This window comes from Lepidochelys olivacea (genome assembly GCF_965140295.1).
Source record: "Lepidochelys olivacea isolate rLepOli2 genome assembly, chromosome: 17".
In the NCBI taxonomy this organism is placed as follows: domain Eukaryota; kingdom Metazoa; phylum Chordata; order Testudines; family Cheloniidae; genus Lepidochelys; species Lepidochelys olivacea.
Genome location: NC_140427.1, coordinates 13303794 through 13315939, shown reverse-complemented (window position 1 = coordinate 13315939; position 12146 = coordinate 13303794). Strand labels below are relative to the sequence as shown.

General features: G+C 40.0%; 1 protein-coding gene across 3 annotated transcripts in view; it reads right to left on the bottom strand.

Annotated features, from left to right (window-relative positions):
* Window positions 1-7629: 7629 nt before the first annotated feature.
* Window positions 7630-12146, bottom strand: part of LOC311532528 (S-adenosyl-L-methionine-dependent tRNA 4-demethylwyosine synthase TYW1-like) — a 119484-nt gene continuing 114967 nt past the window's right edge. For all 3 annotated transcript variants that reach the window (XM_084651056.1, XM_084651054.1, XM_084651055.1), the window contains exon 17: window positions 7630-9402. In XM_084651056.1, coding sequence (XP_084507182.1) covers window positions 9181-9402 — 222 coding nt within the window. In that variant the 3' untranslated portion in view covers window positions 7630-9180. The remainder of the gene's footprint in view (window positions 9403-12146) is intronic.

Sequence of the window (12146 nt, the reverse complement as noted above, 5' to 3'; positions counted from 1 at the left end):
GATGTTATCATTTCAATCCACTCTTAAACATCAGTCAGTGAATCCGAATTCCTACCTGTCCAGCTTGACAATGAGATTCTATTGGATACTCCATTGGCAAATTTATCCCACCTTTTCTAGGCACTTGGCTTTCCTCAAGGAGGCTATCCTAACTTGCCTTGTCCAAGGTGATTTTGGACTCACCTTCATAGAATTGACACAATATGGGCCTGGTTCACATGAAATAATTAGAAAGAACATAGAGATAAGCCAAGCGCATCTTGGTTGAAGAGAAGAAATGGCGGGGGGGGGGGAGAAGCATCTTTTATCTCACTATCAAGCCTTCTGTTTTGCTTCTCTGGGGCATCCAGAACTACTCCTTTTGATCGTAAAAAGACCCTGTGAGGAATCATAGCACTAATGCAAACAGCCTTTATTCATGTAAATAGTCTCCTCAAGCTAAATTGGCCCCTCACACTCTATTAAATCCCATTGGCTGGAATGGGATTTCATGGGATGAAAGTAGATGCCCAATTTGCCTCATTGATTTCAATAGGACTGCAGGATGAGGCCCTAGACCAGCACATCCTTTTCAGATTGACAAAATAAGAGGGATAAGTCAGAAAAGATCAACAATATGGGAAGGTGTGTACATGTCCAGACTGGAACCCATTTAAAATCAACCACAGTCAAAGTCAGAGACACTACAGTACAGCCCCACAGTCATTAATGTTTACATTCAACGAACCAAGGAAGAGGTGCACAGTACTTAACCCACGTGTCTCAGTCCATGTAATCCAGCCAACATACGAGATCCGCTGCAAAGCCTGCTATTTTTCTCATGCATATGGAAGCGAGGTGGTTTGACAGGAGGATGTAATGTGGTGGAGAAGTTATGGTGATCTGAGTTGAAGTTAAATTTACTGTAGACCTATAACTACATAATCTTACGTCTCCCTAATATAAAGTTGGTTTTAGTATTTGTTAAGCATAATGGGTCTCAGTGAAGCACTAGAAACCCCTTCTGCCAATGTAGGAAGCCTTTGCACTATTGCACGTTAGTGGTACAGTTGCAGGGCCACAGCTGAGCTGCCATAGCAGCTATAGTGTAGACATGCCCTACATCATATGGACTTTCAATGAGACATAAATACCCAGATGCCTGCATCCCCCCTTTTGGAAATGGGACTTAAGCACTTTTGAAATTTTTTTACCTCTACTATAGTAAATGAATCGAACCAAGTGTATATTGGTGATTGACAAAACAATAAAGAGAAACCAAAACTTATTTCATATACATCACTTTTTAAAAAAACAAATAAACAAAGCTGAAAATTCCTGCAAAGCAGGCATACAGACACAAAATTATGGGGGAAAGGAAAAGAATTCAAGTTCTCTGCTCAGCAAAGAGGAAGGAATGTGTGTCATTTTTATTGATATTTTCCCCAATATTCATTTCCTTTGCTCCATCATATTAAGTCACTTGCACAAACACCCGGTCATACTTGCCATCAGTTACTTTCACTCAGGGGCCACGACTCTGTGCCAGCTCATGAATCAGTTTGCACTGGATGAAATGAAAGAGAGCACCTTATTTAAATGAAGATGTCTCTTTTCATTTTCTCCTTATTGCATCATGCTAAATATAATATTCAAAATAATTCACAGGTGAAGCAAAGTAAAGGCAGAGCTGATGGAGAGCGACCGTTTTGGGGAAGTTTCTAATCATGATTTTGCTCTTTATGAAAAAGCTATTTCTATCCTTTGAAAAGATGAACTTTAGTGGGTCAGGGATGAAAGTGATGGTTCTTTACTCCATCCCTATCCATAACTCTACAGTGGCTGGATGTTGCAGCTACGAACATCAGCAATTGAACAAAATTGTGAAATGTCAGCCTTGATGATCATCATGAAGCTTCAAAGTTATCACTGAGATGAATTGGGATAGTTCACCCTCCTAGAGCTATTATTGCTAACCACAATCTCAGTAATATAGTGCTGCACTGGTGTTAGATTCAGGTGTGTGTCGTGGTGTGTGTCCTCCTCCCTCCTCACCAAGTACAGGGAAAGACCTTTTTAAGTGAAAGCTTAAATTCTGCAGAAAATGATGGCACCACTATATCACAAAATACCAGCTCTTCATGATCCCGGATAGGTTAACTTAGTTTACAGCATGCTCACTAAGAAGGTCTTACCAAGACAATGCAGAGGTTAAAATCCATCTTACTTTTGGATCCTGGAGTTGAACTTTCCAGGAGAAGCAGCTGGGTACTCTCAGCAAGAAAAGTCATGGTTTTGGACATTGCCCCTTGTAGTGGTGCCAGATCCTAAGTCTGGGGAGCTTCAGGCCACAAACAAAAGACTGAGCTGTTAAGTCAGACTTTTAAATGGACACGTGACCATTGCTACCAGTAACAGGCAGCAGGTTTAAATACCTAAGGAAATACTTCTTCACACAACGCAGTCAACCTGCGGAACTCATCGTCAGGGGATGTTGTTAAGGGCAAGGGTTCAAAAAAGAATTAGATAAGTTTGAGGAGGATAGGTCTACCAATGGCTATTAGCCAAGATGGTCAGGGATGCAACCCCATGCTCTAGGCATCCCCAAACCTCTGACTCGGACTGAACAATAGGGGATGGATCAATGGATCCATTGCCCTGTTCCGTTCATTCCCTCTGAACCATCTGTCACCAGCCAAAAGTCAGAAGACAGGAAACTGTGCTAGATGGACTACTGGTGTGACCCAGTGTGGCCATTTTTATGTCCTTAATGTATGGGAGGGTGGGAGTTTGATATAGTGTATCTATTCTGAATAGTATAAAGGCACACAATTGCTGAGAAAATAGGCTCTGTTACAAACTGATACATATAAAAAATAGTTTGACATTCCCTGACTAGCAGCTTATTCAGTAACGCTTATGGAAAAGTGACATCAAAATCTCCGAAGAGGATGGGCCCGAGCCTGATCACTGAGCCCTATGGGAATTCTCCCACGACCAGGCCCTTTTATAAATCTATGTCAAAAGGGAAAGGATAGAGTTTGAGAACCCTAAAGATCACACTTTTTTCTTGTGCAGGCTGGATGAATACTGTCGCAGGACAGCCCTAGCACAGAAAGGGTGTAAATCACAAGCAAAGTGAATGTATTGTCGAGAGGCGATCTATTTTAAATCTACCTTAAAATAAGCAATTTCTGAGACGGCATCAAATGTTATCGTTGATTGTTCAGAACCAAAGGACCTTTGTCCGATTAAAAAAAAAAAAGTCCAGCAAAACTAACAAACTTCAAAGTACCAAATATCTGAATCCAAATACAACAACATCTAGCCTATCTTCTTCAGATATATTAACCTAGGAGAGCACTCCATTCTGGTTGCATGGGTCTGAGTTTTAGCACATTTTAGGAACAGCACGGGATGGCAATTTATATTAAGTTTTACACTTGAAAGCTAGCTGTGTAAGAGGATTTGGTTTTGGATGTGGGCATTGAAAGACATGCATTGTGCTTAAAGTAAATCAGGTATAACTGCAAGACAAAATCCAGCTAGTTTTATTCACTTGAATAGTCCTAAAAGTGAATGGAACTACTCAAGTGAACAGCGTTTGGCCCTTAGTTTGCTCAATGTTCCTAATTTTCAAGGTTTTCACGTTTCACTCATCTCTGTAATCCCAAAGCCTTGCTCCTTAAGGCAACTAAAATATTGTACCTTGATCATGCCATTAACCATTGCCACAATCAAGGTGAGATATTCCAGCTCCAGTTATGCCTTTGCATACATGGCTGTAATTCCAGTGACTTCAATGTGAACTATGTCTGTGCATTTTAGGCTGGGATTGAGCCCTTAGCTGCACTCAGTACTAAACCCTATTCTGTTTTCCACTAAATGAAAAATGAACTTTTCGTTCTTTTTTCTCTCCACACCTTTGTACATTTCCAGTTGAAGTGGCCACCTGCTAGCGATCACAACAAATTTTCACTGTGCGCCGAGAGATTTATATTTACAAATCAGTAACCAACACCAGTCATTGAAACTCTTCCCTCAAGTTTTGCTGAATATTTTTTAAAAAGGCTCCAAAGCAATACAGGCCTGTTCAACTCCTGGGCATTTAGGTCACTTCCAAGTTAAAGACCAGGCCACACGTTATTTTGAAGATTAAACTATTCTTTTCTGACAAATTGTGAATGGTTTGTCAAAATACTTCGTTCAGGAGGGTTGGGGAGTTGGAATCGCACCTTAGCTGCTGCATTAGGAGCCTGCATTCAAATTACGCCTCAAGAAATCTCAGTGATGACACTTTCCTGATGTTAGCGAGCAAGCTCTTATGCAATGGTGCTTCTTATGCGAGTTAACCCCAACAGAAGAGCGGTGCGCAGCTGGGCTTTTGTGGGGAGAGGGACCTCTGACAAGATGGGATCAGAACAGAGAGGAAGGATGGGCCAGTGGGCACTAGCCTAGAAGTGGAACAATGTAGCTTGAAGTCTCTGCTCTTTCAGACTCCACATGTGACCTTGGGCACGTCACTTAGCCTCTCTGTGCCTCAGCTCCCGATGTGTGAATGGGGATAACAGTGCTTGCCTTCCTCACAAGGGTGTTCTAAGGAGAAATACATTAAAGATTGGGAGGTGCTCAAATACGACAGTAATAGAGAATCTTAGAGAGACTGATAGAACACATGGGAGCATTTTCTGACTCTTTAGTGCTTCATGGGAAAGGATGATCCAGCACTTAGATGTTATAGAGCATTAACTGCCTAATTATCACCATAGCCGTCAACAGCAGCACACATCCCATCAGTAAAATCCAACTCTCAGCCTTCAATGATTAAATACAAGGGGGAAGCGAAATTGAATAACTATACTGCAGTGCATGGTCTGAACAGGGAGGTTAGGGTAGATTCAGAGCCAGGGGGCCAGATGCTGGGCTGATTTATAGCTGTGTAATTCCATGGAACATCAGTGAGGTTTGGAAGTGATTGGAGTATCTGGCCCTAGGAAACCAGAACAGCTACATCACAGAAAGCCTTAAATGGAGTATTGTAAGTACATTATAGTGCATAGATGGGCCCCAGTTCTACAATTTGCACGAATAGGCATGAGCAGTCAATTGCAGTATTGAGGCCTAAGTGCTAATACTAATCTAATAGAACCTATGCAGGGCATTAGATTTCTGGCAATTATCTTGATTTGATTTACACGGGAAACTAGAAGTGGCTTTACACTATGGTGCTTCTTAGCAACACACAAAACATCCCTAATTTCAAAGAAATATGTTTTTCACCCCACTGTCCCACCCTTGAAGGAACTTCTAATAAGACATTCAGGCTGCCATGAAACATAACAGGATTGGACAAGGTCTCAGTCTACAGACATCTCCATCAGAGGGTAATTCCTCCTGGAATGTCTATGCCGAGGAGCAGTAGCATGTCAATGTTGTTTAAACTTCAGCTCTTCATGAACAAATATGCTGTGTGATGATAGCTAAACTGCAAGGGAAGCCAACTTCTATTGGAACATGTTACCTCTCATTTTAAATCCAGTGGAGCACTTCTGAGTAAGATCACTTCTTTCCCACTTCCTTACTATAACATACAAGATGACTTTCACTATGGCAAAGCAAATTTGCACACTTTGATGCAATGAAATACTTCTGACCTCCACTGTATAAACAGCTCCACACCTTAAGGATTTGACAGACAGAAGATCGTACGTTAGCATGTAACAGCCATTCCAGCCAATGAGAAAAACCTCATTCTAGAGTTGAAAAAACCCAAGGGGATTTATCCAGACCAGTTCTGGTTCTTGTTTTGCAAAACCAGAACACAGCCTCCTCTGAATTCTTGGGATTTGTAATCCGTATTTTGAGATCTGTAATCCTTATTTTAAAAAGCCCTATTCACTTGGAAGAGACAGAAACAGCAAAACTCAAGTTTTACTAGTAAAAGTGAATTTTCTTACAAAATAGCTTCTAATGACAGAAAGCTGGGCATCTCAGTTTGCAGATGGTATAAAATAATTTCCAATATTGGCATCTTGAGACAGTAATTGCTAAAATGTAGTTGAAAGGAAACAAGTGAGTAATCATAATGATGTGATTTTTTAAGATGTGATATCTTGCACTAACACCTGGATGAGAGCACTAAAAATGTTTGCAGAGCCAGTAAGCTAGTCCAAGCCCAGATCAGTGAGCAGAAAGGAAAAGCGTTGCTCCCTAGACTTTTTAACTGGGAAAAACAGTGAAAAATTGGAACTATGAAGTTGTTTTTCACACTAGGGTTTGGTAAGTATTTTGCAGAGGTGAATGGTGAAAAGAAAAAAAATCCACGTTTGATTATGGCTTTCTGACCATTACCTTAACCAAATATGCCAACTGCATTACATTATGAGTTTCCAATACCTTTAAAGGATCGATGAAATCTAATTATCTTTCCTTTACAATTCACTGAACAACATTCCTAGCATATTAGTATCAAAAGATAGATGAACTCCAGTCTCCAATTAATAGAGTAGAGATAGTCTAAAGGCCAGCATGCTGTCTTTGTGGTTGACGGTATGGGGATAACAAAAGGATGCTTACTTTTGACTTTGTAACCATGCACAAAAGCTATCAATTTTATTATACCCAATATTACAGTGAGCAAAATGTTCTAACCACTAGAAATCACTCTCTAGAGAATCATGGCTGTTTGTATTTGTCACCTTTAACCTCCATAGCATGAGAACAAACTTGAACATTTAGAAAAAAAGCTGGAGAAATTACCTATTAGGACATCTTCACACTAGCTCAGACCTCTCTCTCTCTCTCTCACACACACACTTTTTTCTAAAAGCAAACCAAAAGCTCAAACATTTAAATTCCCATTACAAAATTTTTTTTAAATGTTTCGTTCATGTCCCCATATAGAAAAAATGGTGAATGGTGCACAATCACACACAAGAGACTGCACTGAAAAGTCAAGTACTTTATTTCCTGCCTTTTCTGAATTACTTTTACAGTTTATGAATTGCACTTTTAAAAAATTACAATCCCACGAATACCAACATGTCCAAGCTATAAGGCAGGAATATAACTAATTTTGAAAATACCAGCTACTGTAACAAAGAAATTAAAAATTGCAACGACCTTCATAAAACAGCCAGGTTAGGTAGTTCGGTTTCAGTCAAGATACATTATGGCATTCTCTGGGAACCCTGAGAGAACACATCTAAAAGATGCATATATCTTAAAAACATGGCAGCAAGCATAGCTCTCTTTAACACATAGCTATAATATGCCTGAGATTGTATTTTTTAACCTGCACGAGCAAATTATACTCCTCAAAGTTTGCTGTAAATGGAAAATAGTAAAATACAACTCCATTCTATAATCATTATATGCAACAGGAGTCTAAGATCCATATAGATGGAGATTATAAATAAACCCACAATCCTCAGCTGGTCTAAGTCAACACAGCATCAATACTTCCACAGAGCTATTCCAATTTACACCAGCTGAGAATCTGACCTCAGATATTTTCACACTGAGGCTTAGTAACTTGTACATGAGCAGACAGTGACATTGCACGGGGTTTTCATGGAGCACACTCAAGCGTATTTCATAAACAGAATGGTGCAAACTGTTGGGCTACAAAAGCAATTATTTCCTCAATGGTAAACAAAAAACACCTTTATTGAAATGTGAATTCCTAGTAGCAGTTACTTTAATCTCTTAGAATATCACAAAAAGCCATCTGTGGCCCAGCCTCTCTGACAGATACATTTATAAGACGCACATCAGTTTGACCTTTACTTTTCTGTGATAAAAGACAACAGTTTTCTTGGAACAAAAATCCCAAACCTGATTCAGACTTTACTTACACCCGTTTTACACTTATAACTTGGACAAATTCACCGTTGTTACTGTATATTTACGCAGGTGTAAGGAAGTTCACAACAAGCCCCAAAGTCCACGCTCTACCATGACAATCGTAAGTTGTCACAAAAACTGAAACTGTTGAAGGGTTTAGACAACAAGTAACATTCCTGAATAAATGTACTGCTTAAAATCAAAACTGCTCTTCATTCACAACTGACAATTTTGATCAAACACACTGGCACTTAGGCTTGAAGATTAGCCACCATCACCCTCCCATACACACACACACACACTGCCAGTAATGATCTGGTTCGAGAGATTCTGTTGGTGCCTTATTCCTAGTCGTTTCAAAATATTGTTGATTGTTCAGTCTTTCTGTTCAAAGGCAGAAGTGATTCTTTAGATATTAAGACTTGATGTATTTAGGTTTTCCTACTGGTCAGGGATTCAAATTAAAATTCACTGCTGCTTACTCAAAAAAATCAAATACTGATAGCCTACCTCACTCAAAACTCGCAATCAGTAGGACATTGTGCACAAATCTGATGAGCACGATTCGGCCCAAAAGAGTTCATACAAAACTGAACTCATTTTGCTTGGAGGCACAACTATTTAGAAAATATTAAATATAAGAATCCATGAAGTTCGAAGACACTTGGGCATGTTTTAAAGGCTTGACACAACCAGCATAATTAGAGGTGTTTTATGACTTCAGTGGATATTCTCCACCTTGCTGGATCGGGCTCTAGATTTATTTGTCTTTTCTTTATAGCAACGAGTGTTTGTGATTGACATACATGTTCATAAATCTTAGGTGCTGCCAATGGCATGGGTATGGGTCCTGGTATGGGTCAGGCTTTTAAAACCAGAGCTCCCAGGTTTCAAGCCCTCAGACAACCAGACGAGGGGGACAGTTACACTGAAAAATTCAACCTCCCTATCGTTGTTATTGAAACAGAACATTTAAATGTTGAAACAGGAAGCAAACAGACACCAGCTCTCTCCACTCCAAAAAGGCCAGCAACAAAATAATAAAAGCTGTAACACTAAATTGTGTGGGTCACAGTTACTCTCTAATTGCAAGGTCTATACGCTTAGAATAAAATGTACATGGCACCATGCCAATTATAGCAAATTGTTTATATGGATCATTTGTACTAGATTAAAAAGTGTCTGATATTTTAATTCGCAGAGCTAGAAGGAACAGAAAGGAAGAGATTATGAAGGGCTTTTGCCTTCTTGTTGCTGTCAAGGGTTAGGGCTTCATGCAAATATTCTGTATGAAGGTTATGCTATATAAGTAAGAAAACCAAATAATAGCTCTATCTATCAATCAGGTTACTGATATCAACACCCCGAGATGTCCTTTGTTTTGTTCTTTCGCTGAAATCTAGTGTCCAAAGGATCAAAGCCCCTCTCTCTGGAGCCAAACACTGCCCAGTGTGGTGTTTTGGCGATGTAATCTGCTGCGGTGAAGGTCTTTGATCCCCTGCTTTCTTCATACTCCTGGACCAGCTCCTGAAAACGGTCATAATTGATCCACGTGCACCATTCTCCGCCGATCTTGAACTAGAAAAGGGAAAAAAGAATATTGTCATATCTGGGAGCAATAAAGAGTACCAAAAAAAACTTGACTATATGCTTAGCCAAGCTGATGAATTCATAGCTACATTTTAAATTGGGTTGAACTGCAGCATTCTTATTCTCTAGACACAGCGTTTCTCCCTGGGAAAAGAAGCCATCTAAAAATTAAGACATGATAACGACTGAATGTGAAAAGCCATACAGACTGCGTATTGTTCACCATCAATGGGAATCCACTTTTTCCAGTTCACATCTTGAAGCTTAACAAAATGCACACAGATGTGGAACAGTCCGTTTTCTTAAGGATCTAGTCAAAATTGAGTGTTCTCTACCGGCATATAGACTTAATTTCTTGGATGCATTACCTGCATGTCAAAAGTGAATGTCCTTCTGATCCTGTTAACACTCAGTGCTGCCTCCTCGGAAGGAATACCTCATCCTATCCTCTTTGGCTACACTCGACAGCCTATTTCGCAGCCATCTCAGCATTCACCCGAGCGTTCATTCTTATCTGAAGAATATGGTTTCAGGTGCTGGAAAAACTCTGTCTCAGCCTTGTGTGTTACAAAATGTTAGTGGGGTATCCCTGTTTTGAGGATCTTGTCCCATGACAGTGATCGACCTGTGTAACAGCCATCATCTTGACTGACACACTGGGATTACAACGGGTTCCTCCAGAGCTAAAAGCAAGAGATGCTCCCCGTTCAGCTAAATAGCCAAAACCCTGTAGCTGCGGGCTTTAACAACTCATATCCTCTGCAGATCAGCATGGATGAGGACTTGTAACACACTCTCATCAGTGGGTTACATAAGCATGCTGTAATACCGGCTAGAGGACATTAGCAACCACCGAGTGAAACGAAATCGGGTAAATAATACAGGTGTGCCTTTGTAGGAAACAGGTTTGAATTATTCTTCAAGAATAAGAGGACAGGGTCTGGGGAACAGAAAAAGGAAGAGAAGCTTAATTACATGAATTCTCCTTTTATGCAATGGGAATTTTAAGAATTGCTCATTTTGACAAGTCTATACTGCATTTGTCTAATAAGCCAGCTCTGCTAATTTAGCAACAGCCTTGACTGAATCCTCAATTAGGCGTTATCGGTGCTAAGTAAGTGCCTATTACACGCTCCATCCAAGAAAGACTGAGAATGTTCTGGCACAGAGGGGGAGGGGTTTTTAAAAATTGAATGTTATGCATTTAAATGGCATCTGACTTGATGCCCAAGAGCTAAAAGCTTTTCAAGTAGGGGGAAAAAAAAAGCTAACATCAGCAACATTTGAAATAAAACTTTGCTCCTGTTACTATATTGCTGTCCATCTAATAGTTATGAAGATGGCTTGTCTGAAGATTCCTCAGCTTAGTTCTCTTAGCCAAGAACAGGAAAATGCAGAGTCATAATTGCAGGCAATGATTTCATTGTCAAATACTTTTTATTCAATGTTTGCTCTAAATATGTGATGATACGAAGGCAGTGTTCAAACTAGGCGATGTATCTATTGTTCTACATACAGCTTGCAATAAAGCAACTTGCAATTTAAAGAGATGTTTTTGCCTAAAAGGCAGTGTGGTCTAGTGGATAGGGTAGTGCTCCCGGTGAGAGGAGAGCTGGGCTCTACATCCATTGTTGTCCCTGACACTGGGCAAGCCACTTCACCTTACCTTTGTTGCTCCCTTGCACCCTCTGTCTCTCGTCTACTCAGACTAAAAGCTCTGCAGCACAGGGACTCTCTTCTCATGTCCTACGCTCCTACCACAATGGGGCACTTCTCTTGGCTGAGACCTCCAGATGCAGTGGTGCTCAGTAGCTAGAGCTGGAGAATGGGAATCGGGACTTTTGTATTCTATTTGTAGCTCACTTTGACTCTTGTGACTTTGGGCAAGTCAGTTAACTTCTTTGTCCCTTACTCCCTAATCAGTCAACTAGCTATCATGCTCCCCCATCCTCATGGGAATGAGAGAGGCTTATTAAATGACTTAAAAGAGCTTTGAATCCCTAGAACAAAAGACATTTCAGAAAGTTCATAAAATGTACAAGGATGCCAACAAATGTTGGCATACAATGCACACGCAATATTTAAAGAGAGGAAACCAAAAAATGGATGGTCATTGCAGCCTTAAGCATGTGATACAGTGAAAGTGAACTGTTTAACGTACAGTGAATTAATTTTCATAACTACACAAGGAACTCCATAGATATGGAATGGATCAAAGCAATTTAAAGAAGCAAAGATAAAGGGCAACCTAGTGGATGGTGATCAAAGATCAAATAAAATTGTTAAAACCTGAAACTAAATCAGCAAATGAATAGTTCAACAAGCCTACTTTCTTGCAAACAAATGAGGTGCTCTTACCTTGGGGGGGGATGGGACGACAACTTTGCAATAAATTTTTTAACTGCATTCAGCAGCTGACAAACTTTGTACCCACTCCCACAATAAGAAAAACTGCTATTACCATAAGTCATCAAGTCAAGATGAAACAAAGATATAGATTAAAAACTACAGCAACAGTCCAGACAGCAGTCTACTGTACAAGCTAGATTATTAAATTGGAAACAATATGGCAATTTTGTGTATTATCTGAAGGATGAACAGAACTACCATCGAACCCATATCTGCACTGACAAGCTAATCAATAGTGATTCAGTTTCACCCGCACTCAGTAGAACATGAATGTGTGGATTACAAAGAAATTAAATTCCCGAATGGGCTAGCATTCAAGTAGT